The sequence below is a fragment of the Epinephelus moara genome, chromosome 14, assembly GCF_006386435.1.
Source record: "Epinephelus moara isolate mb chromosome 14, YSFRI_EMoa_1.0, whole genome shotgun sequence".
Lineage (NCBI taxonomy): Eukaryota > Metazoa > Chordata > Actinopteri > Perciformes > Serranidae > Epinephelus > Epinephelus moara.
In genome coordinates this window covers 9,614,364-9,642,178 of record NC_065519.1, presented here as the reverse complement: position 1 = coordinate 9,642,178, position 27,815 = coordinate 9,614,364, and the positions used below count along the sequence as shown (strand labels likewise).

General features: G+C 40.4%; 1 protein-coding gene across 4 annotated transcripts in view; it reads right to left on the bottom strand.

Annotated features, from left to right (window-relative positions):
• The window catches only part of si:ch73-242m19.1 (uncharacterized), a 34,335-nt gene that overhangs the window by 6,271 nt on the left and 249 nt on the right, over nt 1-27,815 (bottom strand). For 3 of the 4 annotated variants that reach the window (XM_050062329.1, XM_050062331.1, XM_050062332.1), the window contains exons 2-42: nt 26,503-26,575; nt 26,224-26,334; nt 26,031-26,144; nt 24,455-24,649; nt 24,285-24,378; nt 23,571-23,722; nt 22,139-22,291; nt 21,693-21,794; nt 21,075-21,242; nt 20,888-20,979; nt 20,399-20,534; nt 18,936-19,139; nt 18,139-18,456; nt 17,788-17,988; nt 17,245-17,366; nt 16,913-17,141; nt 16,636-16,838; nt 14,852-15,004; nt 14,561-14,654; nt 14,327-14,461; nt 13,623-13,774; nt 13,410-13,521; nt 13,278-13,327; nt 12,993-13,169; nt 12,637-12,748; nt 12,153-12,303; nt 11,714-11,852; nt 8,054-8,207; nt 7,839-7,934; nt 7,039-7,203; nt 6,689-6,903; nt 5,732-5,870; nt 5,519-5,639; nt 5,326-5,435; nt 4,843-4,992; nt 4,597-4,641; nt 3,642-3,809; nt 3,109-3,261; nt 2,788-2,922; nt 2,219-2,371; nt 1,309-1,518 (exon numbers count right to left, since the gene is read on the bottom strand). In XM_050062329.1, coding sequence (XP_049918286.1) covers nt 1,309-1,518; nt 2,219-2,371; nt 2,788-2,922; nt 3,109-3,261; nt 3,642-3,809; nt 4,597-4,641; nt 4,843-4,992; nt 5,326-5,435; nt 5,519-5,639; nt 5,732-5,870; nt 6,689-6,903; nt 7,039-7,203; nt 7,839-7,934; nt 8,054-8,207; nt 11,714-11,852; nt 12,153-12,303; nt 12,637-12,748; nt 12,993-13,169; nt 13,278-13,327; nt 13,410-13,521; nt 13,623-13,774; nt 14,327-14,461; nt 14,561-14,654; nt 14,852-15,004; nt 16,636-16,838; nt 16,913-17,141; nt 17,245-17,366; nt 17,788-17,988; nt 18,139-18,456; nt 18,936-19,139; nt 20,399-20,534; nt 20,888-20,979; nt 21,075-21,242; nt 21,693-21,794; nt 22,139-22,291; nt 23,571-23,722; nt 24,285-24,378; nt 24,455-24,649; nt 26,031-26,144; nt 26,224-26,334; nt 26,503-26,575 — 5,956 coding nt within the window. The remainder of the gene's footprint in view (nt 1-1,308; nt 1,519-2,218; nt 2,372-2,787; nt 2,923-3,108; nt 3,262-3,641; nt 3,810-4,596; nt 4,642-4,842; nt 4,993-5,325; nt 5,436-5,518; nt 5,640-5,731; nt 5,871-6,688; nt 6,904-7,038; nt 7,204-7,838; nt 7,935-8,053; nt 8,208-11,713; nt 11,853-12,152; nt 12,304-12,636; nt 12,749-12,992; nt 13,170-13,277; nt 13,328-13,409; nt 13,522-13,622; nt 13,775-14,326; nt 14,462-14,560; nt 14,655-14,851; nt 15,005-16,635; nt 16,839-16,912; nt 17,142-17,244; nt 17,367-17,787; nt 17,989-18,138; nt 18,457-18,935; nt 19,140-20,398; nt 20,535-20,887; nt 20,980-21,074; nt 21,243-21,692; nt 21,795-22,138; nt 22,292-23,570; nt 23,723-24,284; nt 24,379-24,454; nt 24,650-26,030; nt 26,145-26,223; nt 26,335-26,502; nt 26,576-27,815) is intronic. The other variant, XM_050062330.1, reaches the window with a different exon arrangement.

Here is a 27,815-nt window from a genome sequence, read left to right as displayed (position 1 = left end):
TGTGAGGCAAATTGTGATTTGTGATATTGGGCTTTATAAATAAAATTGATTGATTGATTGAATTTTTTCACTTTTTTTACATAATATACTATGACATTTTCATCACTTTTTTGACATACTATACTATGGCATTGTCATCACTTTTGACATAGTATACTAAGGCAAATTTTTTTGGCTTTCATCAACATAGACTTCGGCATTTTTTTTTTTCACTTTTTTCGACATACTATACTATGGCGTTTTTTTAAATAACTTTTTTCGACATATTATACTATGGCGTTTTTATAACTTTTTTCGACATTATACTATGGCGTTTTTTAATAACTTTTTTCGACATATACTATGGCATTTTTATAACTTTTTTCGACATATTATACTATGGCGTTTTTATAACTTTTTTCGACATATTATACTATGGCGTTTTTTAATAACTTTTTTCGACATATACTATGGCATTTTTATAACTTTTTTCGACATTCGACATATACTATGGCATTTTTATAACTTTTTTCGACATACTATACTATGGCGTTTTCATGGCTTTTTTTTTTTTACATACTATAATATGGCTTTTTTTCACTTTTTTCAACATACTAGACTATGGCCTTTTCAGTGCTTTTTTGACATACTATACTATGGCATTTTTATCACTTTTTTCGACATAGTATACTATGGCAATTTTTTCACTTTTTTGACATAATATACTATNTTTTTTCGACATAGTATACTATGGCGTTTTCATCACTTTTTTGACATACTATACTATGGCGTTTTCATCACTTTTTTGACATACTATACTATGGCTTTTTTTTTTTTTTACATACTATGGCATACTATGGTCTTTTTCCGACTTTTTTTAGATAAACCATACTATTATGTTTTTTATGACTTTTTCACAACATTCTATACCATGACGTTTTTTTTTATTTTTTATGACTTTTTAAAAAAGTATTATACTGTCATTTTTTTATGTTGTTTTTTTACGACATACTATGCTGTGATTTTTTTTATGACCTTTTTTTCGCATACAATACTATTCTTTTTGGACTTTCTTACAGCATACTATACTATAATATTCTCTATGTCCCTTTTAATGACCTGCTACACTATACTATCTTTTGGGGATTTTTTTCTTTTTCAAGTGATTGAACGGTGCATTATCACAAAGCTAAAAAAGTTTTAAAGATAAAACACATAGTTTCAACAGGACAACTTTGATATGTATTATACATATCGAGGAAAACACACATTTGTGTCACTATTATTGCTCCAACACACACATTAGTCAAATGAAGATAGTTTACAGACCTGTTGGATCTCTTTGGCACTGCGTTGTCGGTGTAACTGGTTCATCCTGCTGCCTCTGTCCAGCTGCTCACTGAGCCCCCTGAGCCGTCTCTCTCTGTCCTCCATGTTGGCTCTCATTTGTTCCAGACTCTGCACCCGATAGCTGTCCAGTTCTTCTCTGCTGCGGGCCTCCCGTGCAGACTGATGCCTGGCCACCTGGAGCTCCTCTGTCTGTGTATCAGTGGATATTTAGTGAAAACATCCAGGCTGCACTTGGCAGCTTTGTAGTTTCTTTGCCACCCAGCGTCTGACATCATGACAATTTAAATTGTCACTGCTCACTTCACTATAGAGTTTTATATGAGTCTAAGTACATAGACGCCGAATGTATAATGGAAGGTGACGTAAATTAAGACCTCAGTCACCAGTAATCACATAATGTGCATCAACTAATGTTGCCTACAGCATTAAAAGACTTGTTCAAATACAGTAAATCTAATGGAATTGGACTTCATACTTTGTTATTTTGACTGACTACAGATGTTACGACAGCAGTTTTAATAATCCACTGATAGTTTTGAGCAGCAACAGCAAAAATCACAAAAAAATTGTAGTTCTAGCTTTTTAAATGTGATTTTTTTTTCTAGTTATCTCACTCTTCTTTGATTGTAATCTAGAATATCTTTGAGTTTTCGACTCTTGTTTGGACATTGTGATGGACATATTGACTGAATGATTGACTGGGTTCAGTTGTAAGAAACACTGCGGTTATAGATTAAATGTCATGTCAAATACACTTAAACAGTTTAGCAGTTTTACCTTCATTTTTTAAACTTCAATTCAAACTCAGAAAGAAACTGTGTGTAGGTTTTTTTCTCCAGTCAATGGTCATGCTCAGGCTGCAGTGATGTTTCGATGAGACTTCACGTACCTTCCTGCTGAGCAGCTTCTTGGTGCTGCTGCACTCGGCCTGACAGCAGCTCAGCACCTTCCTCACGGCCTCCAGCTCCTCCTGCAGAACGACCACCTCGTCTTCTGATGTCATCTTCACTCTGAGGGCCTTGCTGCGACACGTTACCTCCCTCTGGACATAAAGGAAAATGTTTTAACCTTTATAATTGAGTCAATGTGATATTTTGAGTAATTGGGATGTAAGAAACATATCACTGAGTTTAATATCAAAAATGTTTTTTTAATAATATTGTATAACATGTCCCTTGTAGTGGACATCAGGTCAAGCTTTTCCATAAAATGTACATTATACTGCAACACATTTACATTATAAGTGCAGTCCATTTACCATTTAACTATATTACCTATTTATGTATTCAGTGATGCTTTTGTTATGATCAGGTGTTACCCAAAAAACCCAGGGTCAAACCTAACTCATTAAGAGTGTGTAGGCTGCTGAAAACACAGGACACAGCACACAGGCTTTGCTCTCGCTGTCTTCCTGCAGGGGAGGAATTTGATTTGTGCGAATTGAATCTTCCTGCTGACCTGCTGAGTTTGAAGCAGCTGTCGGTGAAGTTTCTCCTGTTGGACCGCCTGCCTCCAGCGGCTCACAGCCTGCTGTTTACAGAGCAGAGAGGTCAGCCGGCTGTTCTCCTGCCTCAACTCATGGACCTCTTCTTTCTGATGAAACAGGGACGACACACTGGTGTTTGAAACAGTCATGAGTTTTAAACATGTTTCAAGGAGAAAAGAGTGACAGTCAACTACTTAATATGTTAAAAAAAAAAAAAATTTCACCCACTAAAATAAACCAATATTCAATGTATAAATATAAAAGCCAAACTCCTGTTTCCTGCCTCACTGTACCTTTAACAGTGTGAGTGTGAGTTCATCATCGTCTTTGGTGCAGCCGTACTTCTTCTTGAGTCTGATGATGCGGTCGACTCCCTCGCCTCTTATTCTGTTAACCATCTCACTCACATCCTGCTCCATCTGCTGGTGGTACTCATCCAGCCTGGCCTGAGATACAAGGAGGACAAATAAAAGTTAGAAGCTGTTCAAGGAATTAATAAGATCAAAATTAGATGGAAACTTGGGACTGGGCCAACTAACTGCAAACAGCCATTTAATACAGAAAACTGACTTTTACATGTGACAGTTTAAACTTTCAATTCCAGTATTGACAATGTAAAAATTAACTTTCAATATGAATTAAGTTTAAACTGAATGAGTCATATGCACTGTAAAAACACAAAACAGTCAGAGATTATATGATATCTCCCTCATCGCTGCAGATTCCTACTAAAATCGGATCAAATTTGTGGGGCTAGAAATATTTTACAAAATTAAATAACATAGCAGAAAATCTGCGTAGCCTGTATGGAGATAAAAATTCTCACCTTTAGCTTGATGCAGGTGGAGAAGAGGTGTCGAACCAAAGGGTCGTAGCGTTCTCTGAATTTGAGACTGAGTTGCTCCTCATGAGTTTTCTTCTCGTCTTCCAGGTGAGCGACTCGTGCCTGCAGCGCTGAGATCTTCAACATCATCTCACGACATGCAGCAGCCACCTGTGGAACAAGATCAGTGACATTAGTGTTTGTAGGGACACACTTGTTTCACTTGATTTCAAAGTACAACTGAGTAAAACAATATAAAATCTACCTACACAAAATATGTTGCATTGTCCAAATATTGTGCTAAATTTCATGGTAATCCAAGAATTCGCAAAATACAGTCACCCAGATTTATTTCCCTCTGCACTAACAGACCAGCATTTCCTTTTCTTGAGCCCTGCTCTGCTGTCGTTGTTAAAACCCAAAGTTTCTTTGAGTAAAACCTTTCTTTTACCAGCTGCCTCTGTGGAGCTGCTTTCTGGCCAACAACAGCAGAAAGATCAGCACTACAGCGCTGGATATTACTATCTAGTACCGGAAGAGACCATAAAACGGCACCCTAACGCCTCACCATCTTCCCTTCTGCAGAATGGTACGGACCACTAGAAGCTAGTTACTAGCTAATTAGCAGCCAAGCTAATTTAATGTTAATAAGCCAGTATGTTCCCAACTATGGTTTGGAGCTGGTAAGCTGTCACTGAGAGATGTAACAGGAGGCATGCAAGAAAAACAATGAACAACTTCATGACTTCAGTGAAACACAGGATGAGTAATTGATACACAAATGATCATTTTGGGGGGGGGGGGGAAGTATTCCTTTAAAGGTATTGAGTACTGATACGCAGCTCTAACCCTGTGTGAGTAAAAGCCTTAGCTTTACGGTTTAAGTCGCTTTATCTCTTGTGAATTTTCCTTTTCCTTACATAAGAGCAGCAGAGTCATTTGTAATCACAGTCATTACCTCTTTGTGAGAGTCGCTCTGAGAGACTGTCAGATTCTTTAAATCCTGACATCAAGAATGGAAAAGAAATCACACATTAAACACATTAAAGAGCAATACAGTCATAATGACTCACAGATTCTTGGGTACATGTGCTACTGAAAAAAGAGAACAAAATCATTATAAACTAGAATTAAAACCTTTCCTCTTTCAGTGTTGAAAAACGAGCATGAACAGCCAACAAAATATATTGTATACGTTATGCACCTGTTCTCTGTGATAGAGCAGCTGAGTCTGCTGCTGCAGGATTTGCTCATAAAACTGCGAGTAGAGCAGGAAGCTGCGGCGCTCTCGCTCCATCAGAGAGCAGCCGAGGTGAGAGAGACACTGCTGGAGGCGATCCTGAGAGACCTTCAGCTGTAAGACAGAGACACTCACAAGTCTTATTACTCAGCATGGGAAGAGACAGTCAAACATTACAGGCCTGATGATGTAACACTGAACATATAATAGATGTATAGAACGTGAGTGGAACGGAGGCATTTATTTATTTATTTTTATTACTATTCATTACTTTTTTTTAATACATGAGCCCAGTCCCTGAGTGCACCTGTATTTTATTGTATGTTTGTAGAATGACAATAATTAAATATGAATCTAAAGACATTTCTTCCATGTAAGAGAACACAGCTGCAGCATGTTATTAGCAGATACGCTATGCAGGGAGACATATTGTGACCTCCAGAGTACCTGTCCCTCGGCCTCTTCAGCTCCCTCCATCAGCTGCTGGATGAACGTTTCCACAATCTGCGGTCGCTCGGGGGACACACTGTACTTCAGCGGGGCTTTCTTCCACAGCTCTGACCACACAGAATATTTTTTATTGTGATGTCAGGATTAGTTCAGTGCTTAAAGGTAGATTTTTTGGGTGGGGGGTCGTTACCTGTGGGGAGGCCTGTGTCCTGACGAGTTCGCTCTGAAACCACCAGCGTCAGCTCTCTGTTAATCCTCCTCTGCACCGCTCTGATCATGTCACACTCTGTGCTCTCCAGCAGTTTGTGGAGCTGAGAGGATCACAGTGTACATATCAACGTAATGTAGTTTTATTACAAATACACAAGAGTATATTCTGTGCTGTTTAGAAGCTGTATTGTACCTGCCAGGCTTTCACATCAACCTCTGAAGCTCCAGGTGGAGGCAGGAGAGACTGGCTGCCAGATATTAAGACCTCGTAGTCCCGCTCTTTACCCATTTGTTGAGCCAGAGCTCTCATACTGGGATAGAAGATTTCAGCTCTACAAGGCAAGTACAGATCATTTAAATATGGGATTAAGCAGAGGTTTTAAAACAATTACTGTTTAATAAACCAGATGCTTTAAAAAAGGAAAGATTCTAAGGTAATCTTGATCTGATAGACAGCCCTCGAGACTGTTTTACTCGTTGCCATGGAAACGTTAGAGCAACAATAACAATCATTGTAACTGCTGTCATATTCTGCCTGCTCATCTGTCCCTGCAGATAATAAGATATAAATCCCATGTATAGGGCTGTTTTGTGAGTGAATAAAATACATTTCTGACATTCACTTACAGAGATGTTTGTGAATAAGGACCGGGCAATGACTAAATAAATCAGGTAGGCCTGGAAGTTACATCAGAAAATCTTCTTTTGCTGTTTTTAGGCCACTTTTCTACCCTATATTTTGCCTTACAGTGCACAGCCTATAGGTTAGGCAGCAATAATACAATGCATTTTGATTCCCCTATACAGCCTGAATGATACAGCCTGAGGTTCCTGAATATTATTTCTGGCCTACACAGTTCAAGCATTGTTTAAATAGGCTACAGTTACTGTTTTACATAAACATAAGTTTTGAATTTTTAGTCAGCTATATAACTACTGTCACATCCATATTGCAATGAATTGTGGGCAATCAAATCGGACTCTGTGAAAGCGGACTCTCTGAAAGTCTGCAGAAAGTCCACTTGAGGCCCCTTAGGGACTGGTTGGATTGTGGATTTGGACAACCCTAAGCACTCTTAGACTTCCTAGGAACGCAACCGGACATTTGGATTCCGCCAAACTCTCACTACGTCTGAACTTCCTAAAGTACCTGTAGAGTTTCACAAACTGTCGATACAATCTGGGCGTCCTGAACGTTTGAACACCCAGATGTCTTCGAGCCCAGCTCTCCTTGAACACCTGAAACTGCTTCGTCAGCAGGAGGAAACCTTTCAGCACAGACTGCACTCTGACTGGATCCTGAAGGAGAGCAGTGGGGTCTGGTCTTCCACTCCCGCAAGTCCTCCTCTTTTCTTTTTCAGCTTCCTAAAACAAAAAGACAAAACACAGTTAACATGACATAATGTGACACGTTTACAGACACAAGCAGCTTTGGAGATAACACAAGCTTTCTCGTTTTCCTGCTTAACCCTGAACTGCAACTTATAAACAGTCTTTTACCTCATCAGGTTTTCCATCGTGCACAAGGTCATCCTTGTTGCCATGGAGACGGACAGGCTCAGCCTCTGCTCCGCTGTTCAGGACATCCTCCATGAGCAGCGACACGCCGAGGATCGCTGCGTTGGCCTGCAGTCTGCTGCGATCACTCAGACCGCTCAGACACAGCTGCACACACACACAGCTCTCTGTATTGTTGTCGGCAGTACATCCTGTTTGTTTGTTTGTTTGTTTATGTCTCCATGAAAAGGACAAACTATTAACAAGAGGTCTTTTTTCTGATTCACCTTCTGATAGATGAAGCTTAATGCTTCCAGTAACACATACGGTAATTTAAACTTGTGAAATCAATTTGAGAAACAACAATATTTTAAAATAAAATTAGAGTGAGTTAAAAAAGTAAAGGTGAAATAAGTCACATTAGTGCCTGTAATCAATCCTGTATCTTAAAATTCAAAAATATAAAAGATGGTAAAGTTACAGACCATTAAATTAAAAGGTTTTGAATGTGCTCAGCAAGTTTCATGACGATTATTATTTTACATAATGAGATATCTTGTGTGCAATGTTGACAATTTGTCCCGAGGGGCGTTAAGTGTCACTAAAATAAAGTGTCATCATCCAGGGAGTGTGATTATATGTTTATTTTTAAAGCAGTCAGTGTGCTAGAGTTTGATATTTGTTGTGATCATTTTGTCCTAGACAGTGCTACAGGAAGTCATTAAATATCATCATCTGGGGACTCAGAATATTTTCCTTTAATTTCATGGCAGTGTGATCTACGGAGAAATCTTAAAATTAACCTGCATGCAGTATTCAATGGGAGGGACGTCGCTAACTCTCAGAGGGAACAATCCATGACAGGCTATTAAACTTCTCCATGGAAACATCCTCTGTGCCTGCAAAGGAAAACAACACCAGACAAATAAAAAAAATATTAAATACAATCAGATACATTTCTACTCATCTTACACTAAACTGATTCATGTGTCCGCTGATATCATACAGCAATACCAACCTGACGGCCTCGAGGCTCTAAAGGTGGAGGAACAGGCAACATGAGACTGAAGATGTCGGCCTGGATACTGTTGCTCAGCGGGGGGAGGGCGGTCGCCATGTTGTCACTCACACTCTGGTAGGACGCAACATCACCAGAGGAGAGGAACGCCTCCCTGAAACACACAAACATAACATATATAGTACAGAACTGGAGAAGTCTGACCGTTTAATTTTCATAAAGCATTTCCAACATTCTGAATAGGTTCCTTTGTATTTCTTGTTGAAATGTTTTGCAGGGTGTGAATGGAATCAGCTGACAGGAAGTAAACATGGACCCAGGCTGTTGCCTGTGAATGCAACTCCAAATCAAATTATAGCTGCTATTATAGAATTGGAAGACATTTTGGAATTTAGCAACACAATCTGCCTTTTGCATCAGCTGAGGCTTGAACTCACAACCTCTGAGACTAAGATTCAATTTCTATCTCACTGAGCTAATTAGTCAGTGACAATTCATGTGTAGCTTCACAAATTGACTAAGCCAGACGTGCAGGTTTAGCAGCCGTCCATGCATGGAAAAGCAGATTTCAAACCACTGTAAAAAATTCAGTTATCGAAACAAAAATCTGAAAATACACATATTGCATCTAGACAGCATGGAGATGTTGGTAATTTGTTTGTAACAATGATTGATTTGCTCCATAAGTGAAAAACTGATGTTTAAAATTGCCATTTTTACATTGACTCCAATTGTTCACATTAGAGCAAAATTCAAAATGCTGTCAAAAATTCAGTTTTTGAGATAAAATTCTGAAATTTGCCACACATCATCTACCATGACTCTAGAATTTTGTCATTTTTTTCATGAACATTGAAGATTTATTTAGCAAGAATTTGCATGTATATGTTTACAGTACCGTTTACAGTCAAACATTTTGATGCACTGTAGGCTCAATTTTTGATAAATCAAAAATCTGAGAAACATAGTTTTTGTAGGACAGTCTGAAGATGCTCTGTAGCAAGTTTGGTGTCAATTGAGCAAAAATTGTGGGAGGAGATAGGTTTAAGAAGTTTTACAGTTTTTGAAAAAAACAGAGTGATGAACTTCATAATTTTTAATAGGTTTAAATGTACAAAAGTTTCTTCAGTATTGGGGCTACAGTTTGATGAAAGTTGTGAAGTTGTAGCACGTATGGTTGATTTGTTATGAATTTTCAAAGTTTTGAACTTTAGACGCTTGCTGTAGCGCCACCATCAGGACTATTGGCTTGAGTTTACAGCTGAGGATATCTGGCATGAGACTGGACCTTTGTGCAAAGTTTGGTGAGTTTTCACCCGTGGGAAGTATGATTTCCTCAGAAGAAGAAAGAAGAAGAAGAAAGAAGAAGACGAAGAAAGAAGAAGACCTAGGATTACAATAGTGTCCTGGCAGCTTAGCTGCCCGGACCCTAATTAAATTTATATAGCACCTTTCATCCAATCATGCAGCCCAAAGGAAATAGCTAGACATTACAACAATAAACCACAAAATATTTAAAATAAATAACATCTAAAAGAACAAATGAATACCACAAGGCTCCTTTAACCAAAAGCCAAGCTTAAAAGATAAGTCTAAAGGTTTATTTTCAAAATGTCCACTGAAGTGACTGTTCCTTAGAGTTAAGCCGCAGTGGCTAAATGCTGATTACCAGTGAAAGTGTCTGTAATAAAAACATTTTGGGGGCATTTTTTCCTTTATGAGATGGCAATAGTAAAGGAGATGTGATGTTGTGCTTAAAGTTATAGTTGGTAATCCTGTTCAGAAACGCTTCTTGTTATACTGGGTGAAATGGTCCTTCCATCCTGAGAGTAAACAATACATAATGTGTTCAGAAAAAGGAATGAAAAAAATCCGACCTCTGTGGCAGCTGCAGGCCTGTAAAAACGCTGACCAATCCCTGCCATTCGGTGCAAATGGAAAGAACCAATCAGATGCCTTCATGTCTCGTCCTGCCTGAGCCCCCCTCTGTCCCTCCCTCCTCCCTGCGTGCACTCATCACATGTCACCGTTGCCGGAAATATTCAGCACACTCCTCAGCAGAAATACCGAGTTAGCAGGAGTTTGCTGCACAATGGCAGAGAAAATGCAGCCAAAAGTGCCACTTCCAGTGTTATTTGTAACGGCTCGCCCCACTAAACAGGCTGAGAAAATAAAGTCGGAGGCAGAAAAGGCTGCGACGAAAAAGGCTTTGGATTAAGCGAGAGGACAAACCAGACATCAACAGCAGTCCAGCTTTTGAACGGTGGAGACAACTGAGGGAGCTGAAGGGCCTGAAAAGTGATGCAGAGGTTGCTGTCTTTCTGTTGGACAGGTAATTATTTGTTGCTTCGGGGGGATTTGTTATTTTACTCGGCTCTCCTCTGCCCTGCTGACTTCTACTGCAGTGCAGGATGCGTGGGGCCGTGGCTTTGGACGGAGCACTGACGGGAGGGGGAGGAGCTGAGAGGAGGTGCTGCTTTCAAATCTTGCTAGCTCTCCAACATTACCAACTATAGCTTTAACCTCTACCCCACCAGAGCAACAGTGTTACATTTTATGCAACATCAGGTGTTCAAAACTGACCAAATACGGTAAAACTTCAATTAGAAGCCCGGGCTATTATTTGGTTAAATCACTGAACTCAACAGGTCTATATTTGGGACAGGCCTTTAATTCCTTTCACACAAAACTATAAGAATATTACTTGTATAAAAATTAGGCTTTGAATAACAGGTTGTGTTATGTGTTATGACACTTGTTTCACAGCACCCAAGGATAACGACACCCAGTATACCGACACAACACCAGTTTATCCTGTTACAATATTCATAACTTAGATTAATTTTAATGAAAAACCCTTTTCATTTTTTTTGATCAGTGAACCCTTACAGGCTAAAGGAATATAGATAACTTAATAAAGGAATGGACACATAATCTGACTTTATGACAGCTTCAGATGAAGGGAGTCACCACTTCTTTTTTCGTCATGCCAGTAAATCTGAATTACTTATGGTCTTCTCTGGTGCTCATGGTTTCAGTAAAATTAAATCAACCAAGCCAACGATTGTGTAGCATCTCCATGTTGACAAAAGTTTAAGCATTTATTGTATATGTGATCTAAACAGCTAATTAATGTTAGTCCAAGTGCATAGTCAACAATCCAGTTTAATACATCCAAAGAACTTCTATAAAAATGAACTGCTCAGCAACCAGACCAGGCTTCTAATTGAGACAGGCCTTTATTTGTCAAAATGTGTCGCTACACCAGGGTAATAAAAGGGACTGTGTGTTTAATTGAAGTTTTATGATACCTTACATAAACCAACGATTTCATAACATGTTAATCACTACTTTGTTTCTACCAGGTCTTGTATAAAGTTCAATCAGGAAATTGTATGTGAAGCCAGAAGAAAATGGGACAATATTAAGTTAAATTGGGACTAATGTAAAGATCTTTCACTTATTTCATTTTGCCCAAGACTGTTGTTTTGTGGCCTGGTATAAATAAAAACAGCTGAAAGATGAGTGGGGAATCAGCAACAAGAAAGAAATATATGAAAGAAACAACAGTTCCCTGTGTGCATTTAAATAATTAGTGATAGAAAGACAGTGTTGGCAGAGAATCTGTTCAGAGTTGGAGTATCTTAACCTGTCACTGACCTGATGAGGTGTCTCACAGCTGTGTCAAACTGCAGCAGGAGGACCTGCCTGCGCAGCTGCAGCAGACGGCCGACAGACTCTGGGCAGGTGGGATCAGACAGACTGTCGACCTGACGCTGGATCTCCTGCAGCTCTGCTCCTGCACAGCACCCACAGAGGAGGACACACACACATGTAATGGGACTGACTGTCAACATACTGGTTTATACTGGTGTTTCATTAGATACTGAACATTGCCTGGTTGGTGTATTCAAGCTGAGGTTCAAAAGATGCTCTTAACTCACCATTAAAGCTGTCTGTAAATTTTTTTTTTTTGCTCACACATTTTATATTTATGCATTTACTTCTGTAACTCTGGAATGCATCCTTAATTTTTACTATGAGCACTAATATTTACATGTGGGCAGATGTGTTGTCTTTGTTCACAAAATCCACCTACCAATGCCTTCAGTGCCTCCCCAGTCAGCTGCCAGTGAGCCCCAGGCGTCCTGTGTGTTTCCCAGTCTGGAGAAACTAACCAGGTAATAAATGATGTCATGAAGAGCTGAGACGATCTGCAGAGTGAGATGGAGAGCTGCAGAACACTCCTGCTGAAATCAGAACAACAGAGCGGCACATTTGTTAACAAACAGAACAAGAAAAATAAATTCAAGAAGTTCAGACTATAAATAAATTATGTGAAGGGAGTGAATTAAGACATTTGTGTAGTTTATATTTTTTTTCTTCCATCAACATATGACCCAGGAGGACAAAAACAATCACTAGAGTAATACATATATACACAGATCTACGCAGCTCTGCGGTTCACCACTGCGTTCAAACTATTCCTGGTCCTGAGAGAAGCATGAAAGTGAAAGCAGCTAAATGAGTCATGTCTTGTGCTGCTGTATTCATAGTCTCAGCGATGAGGTTGAGCGTCTCACCGAGACATTCTTGAACATGTGAAGCACTGCAGAGAAGTGGGGGATGTACCACAGGTTGAGGAGAGTTTTTCCATCCGCAGACAACAACTGCTGCGGCCGACACTGAAACGTCCTGTCAGAGGAGAAAGGTGTGATCAGACTCTCAGAAGACGACCTAAGAAGCTCGTATGTAAAGACCTGTTCTGGTTTTTCACGTCAGTAACGTTTAGGACTGAGTGGAGATGTGTTCATGTCCCCGTTAATACTCTCCACCTACTCCTCACATTTTAAAATCTGACACAAATATTCAAAATGAGACATACAGTTATTCCTCTATTTTGCACATTAATAAGACATTAAATTGAAGCTGGATGTACCTGGGATCAGGACGAAGGTCTGCTCCTGAATCCAAAATGACTCTGGGCTCCCTGGCTCGCCCAATCACGAAGTGGGACTGACGGATAGAGGGGATGGCGTCCAAAAGGAAGCTTAGACTGTTGTAATATGCAACAATCTGCGCTCTGACACAATACTGAGATATCTGTGTGCTGAATCTGTGGAAACAAAACAGTATTAACCTCCAGTTTATTAGATCAAAGTGACAAACAGAGAAACATGTTGTCTTGTAACAAAAGTAATGCAGGTGTTTCTCATGCACATACTTCTTGAGAAAGTCGATTATGAGCGTCCGCTTGATCTTTGCTGCTTCCTCCTGCAGTGTGAGAGAAATTCATTTGACTTCACGAGCAGCCAATCACATTTATTATCCTGCTCAGTCACTGTGTGCAACTCACTGAGGTTCTTATAAGACCCCCCACGGCCTGTTTCTTCTTCACAAATGAATTCAGCATCTCGTCACGCAGACCCACTTTTTCCAGCTGGATGGACACAAAGGCTTCCATCAGCCTGAGGTAACAAACAAGACTGTGTTTATTAAAGAGACAACAACAAAAGCTGCTGCTAATCATCCAGCCAGCGTGATTTGGTCTTCAGGTGGGGGAAATTACCTTCTCTTGGTGGTGACGGGAGTTCTCGCTGAGCCTGTGGAGGGTGAAGGGTTTGATTTTTCCTGCAGGTTGTTAGTGTCGCTGGGAGTCACAGGGTTTGGAGGTTTGGAGGCTAATTTCACATCTTTATCAGGATGAAGAGCGTCTTTACTCTGAGAATAAAATGGACAACAAAATAATATTTGAACAGCAGTTCAGTTATGGTACAACATGAAAAATACCAGTGGTGGAAGAAGAAATCACATCCTTCACCTAAAGGAGCAGTGTGTGAGATTTAGAGACATATCAGCAGATATGGAATATAATGTTAATAATTCTGTGGTCATTAGAGTTTAATCACCTGAAGCAATGAATCTTTGTGTTTTTGTTAGCTTAGAATGAGATGTTTATGTCTGCACAGTGAGTGGGTCCTCTCCCACAGGGCCTGCCATGTTTCTACAGTAGCCCAGAGTGGACAAACACTGTCTCTTTACTCTTTACATTACCTGAAGGCCACCATAGATTCTCTACACGGTGGAAATGGAGGGGTGTTCAGCTGGTTGCAATCTGCAAACTCACCACTAGATATCACTAAATCCTACACACTGCTCCTTTAAAAGTAAAAGTAGCAATATTAATATAAAAATTAGGGCTGCCCCCTCATGATAGTCAACCAAACGTTAATCGACAAGTAAACTTACTTCCATGACATTAAGAATACACACCTGAGCTGAAGACGTCCCAGTCTCTGCCCAGTGACAAAGACAAACCAGCTTCACAGCACTGATCAAAGCGTTCTTCTGTGTCACCTGACAGGCCAGAGTCACCTGGAGGTTCTCGATACTCTGTTCGTTCATGAGCTATGACGAGGGAAGAAAAGGTATAAAGTCTGTCAGTAACAGCTCTATTTATTCATGTCTTCACTGACTTATAAAACTTAGCATTTAATTTTAACGTACGTGAATAACCGCGTCCTCTGAGCTGAAGCTAAACCGCCCGATCTGGTTCTCGTCCAGCTCCTGGATGCTCAGAGGCAGGTGGGACGGGGTGAACCTGCAGCAGACAATCATACCTCACTGCTCTTGTAGAAAAGCAGAAATAATAGAGCACACATGGAGAGGCAGAACATGAACATATCCTGTATTAAATCTGGACTGCCTGCAGGACAAATCCTCACAACTGTTTCGTGTCAGTAAAGAACATGTTGCAGCTGCAGCTTCGTGACGATCGGCCTCAGTGGAGTTATATACCTGTCCACAGAGCTGTCGTCCTCCAGTATCGCTGTGATGAAAACAGGCCTCTGCTCGGTTCTGTCTTTCTGCTCAGCGACCTCAAACTGCAGCGGCCTCAGATAAAGGTGGAACTCATCGAAGCCGAGCTCTGACGCCATGTTTCTGTACAACCTGTGAAGAATTATTGAATTTCACAGACTGACATAAAACTATTACACTGTATAATTTCTAGATGTACAGTAATGTTACCAGACTACCACAACCGCGATAATGCACTGCACTGCACCAGACCAATAAACTCTGCGACTGGTGGGTGACATAATATGAGCTTGGTCTTTTTGGACACCAGAAACAATATGGCAGCCGGGTGGTAACAAAGATCTCGGCTTACAGTTAAAGAGTAAGCTAAAATATGCTTCTAAAAAACATTTGAGGTGAGATATAGGCGACGCAGTAACAGAATCTTGATTTGTATTTCATCAGCACGGCTTAGTTTTACCGTTTGATCTGTTTTTTCAGCCTTCCTGTTTCCAACAAAGTTAACAGTATGGAGCCCACTTCCTGGTCACAAACTCTTGTATAACCCCAGCTGACAGCCAACATCATTAGACTTTGATAATTTGGTTGAATTTGGGTTGTGATGTCAGGTGACCAAACTTAAATGTCACAACAATGTCTAATACCATTGTCAATTTAACACAGAATACTGACGACAGATGACGTTGATATTTTGTCGGTTTTAAGTTGTTTTATTAAGCAACCAAATTCCAAATTCTTCCAGTTGCAAGGTGTGAAAACCCAATAGAACATCATAATCTTAACGTTAAACAATGTGAAATTCTAACGTCATTAGACATGTAAAATATCATCTACCCGATTTTCATTCCAATTAAATTTTAACATTTCTCCAACGTAAGAGTCCAACGTCTTTCTAATGTCACACTGGCATCCAGTGCCAGTTGACAGCCAAACAGCGCTCTAAAGCAGTGGTCCCCAACTAGTGGGTCACGGTCCAAAACTGGGTCGTGGGTTTATTCTGAATGCACTGCAAGTGACTCACGAACATGTCAAGATTGAAAAAAAAAAAAAGAAAAATTGTAAAAAGTTTATTTTAAAGTACAATACATTTCTGGCTCAGAGCTTTTTTTTTGAAGTGACATTTAATGCTGTAGAGTGAGTGAATAATGGACAGCTATTTAACAGAGACAGCAAACTAGCTCAGCGACCTGGCCAAACACAAGTATGACGCTGAATATATTAAACTGTGTGGACCTTGAACTATTGACTAAAGAGAAATCTGGACCCTGTGGCTGCACCTGTTGGGAACCACTGCTCTAAAATGTGTTCTTGAGGACTTTAAGGCGAGAAATAGGTGATACAGTAACAGGATCTTGGTTTATATTTGATCAGCGCTGCCTGGTTTTAAAGTTTGACTGGAGTGGGGCCGACAAACTAGATACACATATTCTCCAGCTTCTGCAATGTTTTAATATGTTATATAGATTGTTTCTAAAACAAAATCTTTTACTTGATGGTTTTAATAATTCATGGTTTTAGCTGTATTTCCATCTAATCCTGATTTGTGGCCTATTGTGTTTTCCCATTTTGTGAGTGTTATTGCTTTCCATCTTGACAGTGAGCTGAGATTTCTATTCCCAATCAAGACATGTTAGAATATAACTATATTAACATCTATAAACCCGTCCACCTCTACAGTATCTCTCTCTTTTTGAGAATGTTAATCACAAATGCACAGATCACTTTAAAAGTCCCCTTTCCCCTGGTGTGAGTTTTATCTTAACTGTGCCAGATGTGCGGTCTCAGAGGCCGACTCCAGCAGACGATGGCGGATGGTGACGAGCTCCAGCAGCTTGGAGAAAGTTTCCACCGCATACGACTGTTTCTCTCGTCCCTGCGTCACGTCCTGCTCTCCTGCAGATCTTAGAAGTGTCAGCCCCACCTTCTGGACCAAAATCGGGTCCTCAAAAAACCCATCTGAGAACAACTGACAGTGGAGAAAAAGAAGTTTGATTTAGTGACTTCATTATTAAATAGATTAAATAGAAAAGAAAAACCTACATCCTTCTGTATCTGGGAGCTGTAGGAGGCCCCAGGTGTAGCCAGGTGGCTCCAGCTCTTCAGGGCCTGCCGCAGGAGCTTCTGCCACAGCTTGAGTTTGTCAGTGATGCTGGTGGCTCGGTGCAGCTGACAGAGCTCCGTGTGAGCCTGAACTAAACTGTGATAGACTGCAGAGGCCAGGCAGAGGGACGGATGGACCTCCAGGAGGAAAGTGTTCAGCAGTGCAGAGCTGCAGACATGACACAAGAAGGGAAACATAGAAGCGTTAGTGAGACAACAGAATAATGAACTTTTGGAGAATCTAGGGTGGTTAGGTTTCGGTGTTTACTCGCCTGCTGCCTCCAAGTGACACCAGATGTTTGGGAATGTATTTTGGTGGAAGGCCAAAGTCATGAACAGAGCCTTTGTGGTCGTCTCTCCAGATACGTTGGAGATACTGCCGCTGTTTTTCAATCTGATGAGACAAACAACACAATCTGTCACAACATGCAAACAAGACAAAACTACTAAATAAGACGTGTTAGTATCCAAGTGCAAATTTACACAAAACTTTTTCATTTTACATGCAAATGAGGTCTGAAACTAACAACTGCTTAACCAAAAGATATTTCATTTTCATTTACTATCACATATAATGAAGGCAAACTGCAAATCTACATATTTGAGAAGCTGCAAAAGGCAAATATTTGGCATTTGTGCCTGAAAAATAATTTAAAATTTGTAGTTATTTTCAAATTAGTTGCTGATTTTTTTGTCTTTTATCATCTAACTGGTCTATTTACTAATTATTGCATCATTCAAACAGTATCATTCACACATTTACATTCTGCACATTCACACACGAACTCAATCCTTTACAGACATTGCATTTTCACCTGGTTATCCAAAATGTCTCTGATCAGCTGTTGGTGGCTTCGCAGGCAGCCTATCTCAGCTCTGTAGGTCTGAACAAAGTAATCCTGGTTCAGGTCCAGGTGTGGTCTACTGTGCATGATGTCAGTGATGACTCGGGCCAACGCGAACCTCTCCTCGGTCCCTGCTGCATGCTGGTAGGCCTCGAAGTAACAGTTCAAGAGCTGGAGAACGAGGAGCAACCAAAAGCTAATAAACCACTCGACTGTAAGGGCTTAAAAGGTATTTTAGAAATACCGTACATTTAGTGGGAAGAGACTGATCACACAAAGCCAACAAAGAGACGTTAAAAATCTTCATGTTCATCACTGTACCTGCACTTTGCTCTCCAAAAACTCCGTCTCACACGCCCACAAGTCGAGCAGCACTGCAACACGGTCCACATCTGTCCCAGCCCAGGAGCACATGTCTGCCGCTGAGGCATTTTCCATCTTCTTAATCCGGCCTCTCTGGATGAAGCGTGAGCCGACTAGAAGAAGCTTGTCCTCCAGCTCCTTCAGGTCCTTCAGAGCGGCATCATATACGATGTAAAACCCCCTCTGGTCCTGAGTGTGGACGACCCGCTCCTCTGCACTGTAGAAATCATGAAGGTTCTCCACCTCTGCAAACTCCATGAACTCCGAGCAACGGACCTGGAACACGAAGAGATCACACACTGTAAAAGTTTTTCATATCCTGTTGAAAGATCATAAATGGAAGGATATTTCTGAACATTTTAAAGAAAAATCAGCAAATATTTCAAGGCCAGAAATACTGTAACACACGGTCAGTGAACTTATATTAACCCACCCAGACACAGAGTGATTGCATTACACCCAAAAAAAAAAGCCAAAGGGACGAGATGTTCATGTTTGTGAGTTTATCTTTTTCTGGAATAAACACATACCGGCTGCTCTTAAGTTGTTCAAGATTCATTTTATTCATCCATAAAAGCATGGAAATTAAAGTTCTAATCAACAAACGCTGAATGCACATGAAGTAAAACCACAGACAAAAACATCATAAACTATATTCCATGATAAACGTTACTGCTGTTCCCATAAATGCACAGCAGAAAGACACATGACTCAAACATGTTTTCAGGAATCTGCATACGTTTACATGTTCTTACCTTAAAGTCAACAGGAGTGCTGTGGCTGTACTGCAGCGAGCCGAGACCTCCCGCCTCCCCCAGTCCTCCTCTGGCTGCGTTCATCCAGCCGGTTTCCTCCGCTGTGCTGAACAGCTCTCCTTCCTCCTGCTGCAGACCTGCCAGGTCAAAGGTCAAAGTCCTCTCCACAGAGCGCAGGTAGTTCAGCAGACTGAGAGAGATGCGCTGTGGATGAAAGAATATCTTTAAAGGGAATATCCAGTGTTGATGGTAAATGTAGTCCGGTAAAGCAATAATTTCTTCAGTGAGAAAGTTTGCAGCTGCAAAATCTGTAGTTCTTCCTGCATCCAGTGGTGACAGTGACAGTCGAATGCAGGAAGAACTACAGGCTGGATTTTGCTTCTGGGTAGCCAGAGGCCGTGCTCTAGATGCCACTCAAAAACAAAACTTCCTTGTTCTCTTTGCTTGTATTGCAAACTAGCTTCGTTTCCAACAGCAAAAATGGCATCACAAAATTGGAGTACAGAGGATGTTAGGGATGAGGATACATTTTACAGTGTTCTGGCTGACAGCTGCACCTATTTGAGGCAGTGTGTAATGTGTTATGGCCAAAGACGTGCAGCGGAGAGAGGCCGAGGCTGCAGCTGCAATAACCATACAGAGGACACAAACCAAGCCTGGTTGTGTCTTTCCTCAAATTGCCCTCTGATGCTGACGCAAACTTCATCATTCTGCTGCAATGAATTTCAGCGTGGCCAACTCATGTGTGCATGAATGAATTACTGAAGCGCCTTATGGGCACAGGGCCAAGGGCCCAAAGTGTCAGGCCCCCTCCTGGACTCCATCTGTGAAATATCACTCAAATTAACACAAACTGACCAGGAAGAGACTCAAAATAACCACAAAGAGATGGAAAGGAACTGCAAAGACACACAAAGGACTACAAAAAGACACAAAACAGCCACAAGGGGACAAAAAATGACCACAGAGAGACACAAAACCACAATAAGCTGTAGAACAACTACAAAGAGATGCAAAACCATCACAAAGTCTTTGTGTTTTGGTCCCACGTAAGAGAGGTAGCGGGACCCTTTGTATATCTGTGCCCTGTGTCTCCTATTGCGCACATGCGTTTGAGGGTTTCTGCATGAAAGTTTTGGACAGAGGTGTGCTGGAGACCTTCTTCAGAATCCTGTGGACAAAGTAGAAAACCAGGACCAGCAGGGCAGAGAGGGGAAAAGACTATAGAGTAATTATTTTTGACACCTAATGCTGATGTGAGAAGCTCCTGCGCAATGCATTCTGGTATATGTAGGCACTGCCAGCACAGCTTCTCAGTTATCTCTATTAATAGCGGCACGTACGGAGGAATTTATTGCTTCAGTTGACTAAATTTACCTTCAAAACTGACTGGACATCCACATTAAAGATGGCATTACTCATACTGCATTATTTATCTACTGTTCTTTATATGTTTGCCTCACCTGGAGCTGCCTGAGTTTGAGATGACGCAGGTGAATCAGAGACAGGTAAGCTCCTCTGGTCATGATGGGATCTGATGTTCCTTCCTCTAAACTATCATCCAGACCCAGCAGCTGCAGGCTGTCCTCGAAGGAGTAGCTGTGTTTCATAGAGGGAGCAATGGCACAGAAAACTGAATACTGCTGTGTTTTATAGATCAGAGGTGAGTGAACAGTGGCTGATGTCAACAAAGAACAAACCTGAAGCCTATAAGAGTCTATAAAATATCAGAAAATAAAAACAAATGCTTAGGACAAGTTCACAAACGCGAAGGAAACATCCTCAGACTGCTTTTTTTGTCTAAATGACAGTTTTAAAAACCCCAAAATGATTTAAAAAAAAAAAATTGCTAAGAGGAGAAAAAGGCTGAAATTCTCCACATTATTTGCACTACATTCATTACCAAATCTTGAAAATTAAAACCTCATGATGCAGCAATAGTTTCTGCTCACCTGTCATTTGTTGCAGTCGAGGTTTGACTCTTCAAAGTCTTCCTATCGTGGCCTCCTCTGTGTCTGGATCTGACTGACTGATCAACAGTCTCCTAACAAGACAAATGTCACTTTTAATATAATGTCTTTCAAGAGAAAAAGGGTTTACTTCCCACCTCTGTAAGCAGAAAACTTAGATGGTACATGCCTGAGTGAGAGAGGAGGCAGCGCTGTAAATACTCATCCAGATCTCAGAGATCTTTTGTTGTTCTGTTTTACTAGTGTGTGACACCGATGAGGTCGGTGCAGATGGTGAGTCGGCAACATGAGCAGCGTGTTCTTTAAGAGCCGCGGTCACATGGAGCAGATCTGGGACCTGATGAGAGACACAGAGAAAACAAAATATAGGACACAATTTATGATAAAAATGTGGATTGAATGTGTTAAAAAAAAGACTCATATCTATCAGCAGTGGATGATTGGATTGACTTTTTCTCTTAGACTGCAACAGGACAAGTTTTTTAAAAGATGGGAAATTGGATGGTGTACATTAAACCTGATTGTTCTTCAGCCACTAAGTATAAAGACATGTACAGTGTTATGTAGGAATATAGTTATTAGAGGTAGGTAAGTTTATCTTCATTATAAAGTAAACAGACAATATAAGGTTCAGTGGTAGGTTTTAAGATTTGTGACATCACTCATTTTGACTCATTTTGACAAATAGAAATCAAAGATAGAGATATTATATTAGAAAAAAATGTTTGTGGCGATTAAGATCTTATAAATTCAGACTATAGGACTATTTAATGACTGACGCTGTTACCTGAAGAAACCTGCTGTGCATCTTCAGCAGCTCATCCACAGATTTCTTTTCCTTCAGTTTCGTAACGAGCTTCTGCTGCCACGGATCCCGTCTGGGCTTCACCTACAGGACAGAATGCAAACTGTCAGTATTTACTGTCCTCCTACACCCCCACAAAACACACACACTCTAAGTAAAGCTTTTAAAACCTGAAACCTGACTTGACTCACGACAACACTATCAGTTTTGTAGATTTTTTGTTTCGAACAGTGTTCTGCAGCTTGGCAGGTGTTTCATCTTGGTTACAGCTCATATACATCACTTAAGAAATGCTGATAGAATTTGTATGAAACCTACAAATGTAACATATTCATGGTTTGCAGAAACATACAATTCTACTATTTTGTCCTGGCGACTGGGCTGCAGGAAAAAGCTTTTGGTGAGGTTATTTTCACTATTTAAATGACCTGAATGAAGGGGATCCAGTTGGCCTCCTTCCTCAGAGCGAGGCTCGGAGTCTTCCTCCCCCACTGGCTCTGTTTGACCTCTGAACCGTCGTACTGAGGAAACGTTTTCATCTGCTCTTGTTGTCTGAAAATCGTTCTGAACTCCCTCCACACCTGGGGAGATAGAGTCACACCGACATGTTCCTTATAAACCACCTTGACTGATGTCGTTTCAGGATCAGAATCGGCTTTATTGGCCAAGTACATGTGCACATAAACTTTGCTCTCAATTTAACAGTATTGACATTAAGTACTCAAAATTAGACAAAGAAAGTGGAAGTAGAACTAAATTAAACTAAATACAAAATTAAATTAATTTAATTTAATCTAAGTAACATTTACAAGCCCTAAATATGCATCAGATATGCAAGTTGTGAATATACAAACATACAAGTTAATAAATACTGCAAGGCTTTTGTGTTAATGTTGTATCAGCTGTCCAGGTAAAAAACAGTCTTTACTGGTCAAAAGGTGGTTCAGCACACAGAGGGAGAATCAGTGGAGGCAAACAAATCCAATAAGGATGAGGCAGAGTCAGAGTCAATCAACAGGCTACATCCAAAAAACCATGAAAAAGACACAGGGAAACAAAAGGCTGGAAAACTACACAAACAAGGAGCTGAGATGAAGTGGCACTGAGAGAAAACAAGACACACAGAATACTCTGGTGAAGGGAAGGATAATGAGACACAGGTGAAGTCATCAAGAGGGAGGGAAAACACACAGGGGCAGGAAGTGAAGTTATGTGAAACAAGAGGAGATGTGAGTTTCAAAGTAAAATAGGAAACAACATGAAGGAATTAAATAAGAAACATAAGGTAAGAAACTTGAGCCGTGACAAGAGCCTTGTCCTTAAAGTATCAAAAGTAGAAGTGTTCATTGTGCAGTAAAATGTTCCCTGTCAGTGTTTTACTATTATAAATGAAGTTTTTGGATAAATATCACTGCTGCATGAATGTGTTTATTGCATTTTACTTGGATGGACTTTTACCATGGATGTTTAAGGTCTAATTTTAACTCCTTTATATACTGTTGTGTAGTTTAATCTGGATTGACAATTGTAGTCTGTCAGACAAATGTAGTGCAGTAAAAAGTACAATATTTGCCTCAGAGATGTAACTGGGGGGCAGTAGCTCAGTCCATAGGGACCTCAGTTGGGAACCAGAGGGTCGGTAACCCAAGTCCCCATCCAGACCAAATATGGAGTGTGGACTGGTAGCTGGAGAGGTGCCAGTTCACCTCCTGGGCACTGCTGAGGTGCCCCTAAGCAAGGCACCGAACCCTTGCCCTGAACCCAAACCGCTCAGGGCACTAACTCGAATTTATACTGCATTACAGTACTTGAGTAAACGCACTTAGTTACATTCGACCACTGTGCATTAGAAATCATTACCCTGCTGAATAACTCCATCTCGTCTGCAGTGGTCCTGAGTTTGCGGGTGTCGTAGGTCAGGTGGAAGTGAGCAATCAAAGACTGCAGCTCAGGTAGAAACTCCTCCAGGTGGACAGTGTGCAGGGGAACCTTATCAGCCAGCCCTGAAGTACCTGTAGGTGAATGTATTCAGTGAGAAACTGTTGAATAGCATCTCCTCTCAAAGCTGTGTACTATCACATTCCCTATTGGACTATGGATTCATCACCCTCCTTAAATCATACAATCTCTATGGGGTCTAATCGCCAAAGACTTTTCACACTTTTCATTGTTATGTGCACGTGTTAATAAATATTCTAAGAAAACAAGTCTCTCCTGATTGATCCCCTTGAAAATATGATGCTGCATCTCAAGGAGTTATCCTTTCAATAAATTCAACATCCTACTGACTTTGGTGACCCCCAACCTTTTTCTCTAGCATCATCATCACCCAAAAATTTCTGCATATACACAAGAAGAATAATCGAAATCTAACGGCTTGATCCTAAAATTTACTGAATGTGTTTAGAAGACAAACCCCGTCCATTTTAAGTCTGTGTGAGCTTTTTCTCTTGTGTACTTTTTCATTTTCATGGCTCCTCGACCATCACCCACTCTGCAAATTTTACATTTTAAGCCAAGATACTAAAAACAGCACAAGGAAGGAAAATGGAGGACACAGCTGCTGTGACTCACCATCAACATATTGAGTCTTATGTGAAGTTTCCTTGTGAACCTTGGGTTGTGGTTCTTCAAGTTTTCTCTCACAGGCTGGTACGTAGTGCAGCACCTGTTGAAGCAGAAGTGTGAATGTAGGAAATCAACAGTGCAAAATAAATTAGATAAAAAGACAGATGTGTTTTCACCCTGAGGAAGTTGTGAACAGTCTGAACAGAGTGCAGATGGCAGACGAGCCACCGCAGGTAAATGACCATGTCGTCCTGAGTGAGCAGGTTGGCGGGGTTTCCTCGGCCTGTCAGGATCTTCTCTCTGCACGCTGACAGCCTGCGAGCTCTCTGAACGGCGTCCTCGTACTCACTCGTCAAACATGACACCTGATCCTGAGGGAGAACAAGACGGATGTGACCTGATAAAGAAGATGAATCACTCCAGAAAGTCGAGCACAGGGAATAAAAATCATATAATTCTTTAGACGCCTCTCCTCTCAGTCTTCGGAAGACGAGGAAGAGAAAGAAAAGGGATCCTCCTGCAAATAATTACCTTAAAAAATCTTTGTTTCTTTCATGTATTTGGTATTTTTATGTATTTTCAGGGGAGCTATAAAAGCTTTGAATTTACTATATTTACTTTATTGGATTTTCTTCCACTGCTAAGATTATTAAGGCCTTCCCCAATTATTTCCTGTGCCAAAAATGTTCATTGCTACTTTTTTTTTGTATATTTGTGCAAACAGGTGTGTCGTAAATTTCCCCTGGACAAGTCAGTGCTTTTAACCCTGTGTACTCAGTTGCTTGCCTTTTGTTTTTAGCTTTGCTCTGATCCATTGTCAGTGCACAGTGCATGTGGAAACCCTGTTGTCCTGCCCATGAGTGATCCTGTGTTAATGCCTTGTATCAGAGGTGGTGAGGAGGGTTTCAATGCAAATATTTTAGTATGCAGCATGGTGAAATATTTAGCCTTATAGTTGATTTGTATAAATGTACTTTTTGTGCCGTAATATAAAACCAACTGGGTTTATTTTTGACCTCACATCTTTGTCCTTGTTTCAGTAATGGGTCTGTAGCCATATTCCTAATTTTCAACTAAATATCAGCTTGTTGAGTAAGTATTTCCTGGGGTGTAATTCCCCCAGGTGGCGTTGTTGGCCCTCTTCCTACTTTTTCCATTCATTGCCTCTTGCCACATTTGTATGTGTACATATAAGAAGTCATGTTATGTTTGTACAGTGTAGCTCCTTTAGTCTTTGTGCAAAGTAAATAAACTAAAAAGAATCATGTGTTTAATCTATTTTGTAAAGCTGAAACAAATAATTAGTTGCCAAAAAATCATTCTGCAGACATTTTGATGACTGAATAATATTTTTTTTCTTGCAAAAATGTGTAAATATTTGCTTCTTTTCTGTGTTATATTATAGAAAACTATATATTTGGGAGTTATGGACTCTTGGTCCAAAAAAAAAAGGCATTCAGAGACTGCACCTTGGACTTTAGGAAACACCTGTGACATTTGACAGAGCAAATATTGAGAAAATTAATCTGCAGATGAACAGATAATGAAAATACCTCACTACCATCATTATAGAAGCATATTTTTTTCTTGAATCATCATTATTAAGTGAGATTTGCTCACTGCCTTTCTTTGTCCCTTTACCACGCTGCAGCAGCAGAAACTGAACTGTAAGGATAATAAGCTGCAAGAAGAAACCCTCCTGTCATGATGTGTCATTTTTAAGTGCTGGCAAAATGAGACTTATTTTGTCACCTTGTAATGAGGATAAAGCGTTTCAATGACGCTGGTGTGGCGGCAGAATCTTCTCCATCTCAGCATGAGCAGATATTTGATCTGAGCCAGGTGATACGATCTGTCGGTGTAGAACTGTGGAGAAATATTGCTTTAAATGATCTTTCTCTCGTTTCCATTCACTTCTACTGCACATTAACAGGACTGTGTTCACCTGGTGCAGCAGTGGGGGCAGACTGTCAGGAGTGTACTCTAGGCCCAAGCAGCTATCCAGCTCTCTCTGCATGACGTCTGCCTGAGACTGAAGTGGCAAAGCTTCAGCCACCTGCAACCAGAAGGAGAGTGAAGCCCCGGGAAATATTAGTCAAATCAAGTGCAGGTTGATCTTTAAAGTTACCTTTAAATATTATCCAGAGGCTGCCCTAAAGTTTCTAAAGCCCTTGTAACTGACAAATTAATTGATAGAGATATAAGATGAATTTTTCAGCCTCACCTGAAGCCCTCTCCTCAGTGCGTGCTCCCTCTCCACACGGAAGAAGGAAATATCTTTTGGAGGCAGAACCGAACTGAAACAAAGCTGGAAATTAATTTAACAGAAATAGCTCTTGGCCAAACAGCAGTGAATGCAACACTATGATGAAAGAAGGCTTAATACATATACAAAAGTTGTGTTCATAAAATGCACCTTTGCTCAATGAAACACTCACTGAGAGATTTTAGCCCTCTGTCTGGTACCAGGAGCTGACGGTAGCTATTGTTAGCATGATGTGACATTACTGGATCAGTTTGATTTTATTCTACTTGTGTTAATATTTTAGCATTACCGATATCTTGGCAGCAGTGGCCTGTGTCTAAAAAGCCACCCCACCCTAACACCACCCCACCAAATGCATGTATAGGTCCTGTTTGTGCATGTGTGTGTATTAAGGGCCTGTGTTTACATGACAACAGATTGGGAAAAAACTCAATTTCCCCCTGAGGATTATCTTCTACTTCAAAATGTTTTTAAAAATTAAATTAAAATCATCTTGCTGAACAAAACAGGCATGTTTCATAAAAGTTTGTTTGCCAGAGAGCTTATTTTCTGCCATAATCCCGAACTGAATGGAAGAAACCTGTTGGCTTTTTGACAAGCGAAGCAGGCAAGTTACTTTCCATGTCGGCCTCCAAAAAAAGCGTCATCCCTGCAGCACTCTATGCAGTACCATATTGATTAAGTGTGTTTGAATGCTAACTTTAGCATGCTAAAATTTAAGGAATTACCACATCAATCACAAATCAGACTGGTGAAACTGGTGCCTAAAACATTTTGAAAATTAGTAAAATATTCCACACTTAATTGTAATTATTGTCCGTAAATCACGTCTTCACTTATTTTAATACCCACTTACCTGTCAGTCTAGACAGTTTAAAACAGACATCAAAGCACCACTCGACATGTTTTCAGACATACACAAAATAACCTGCTCAGAAAAATAATTTGTCTGATGGTTTTTCCACAAAAACAAAAACATCACACTCGCGTAAGTTACTTATTGGACCACAACCGTCTTCCAGACTAGTTGTGATGTCACAAACTCATCCTGCCAGCACAGAGAAACTTTCACTTAAACATGAATTGAAAAAAGTCCTTTGTGTCAAACTCTGCATGCACATCATTCTGCACAGTGAGGCTCAAACATCCAATAAGCAAATTAAATTTCAGAGTGGATGGGAGCTTTAAGTTCCACCTACCTGGCAACCTAAAAAGTTCAAAACAAACACTAAGAATCAGTTGCAACTGTTACCTGACACCAAATAATCAAC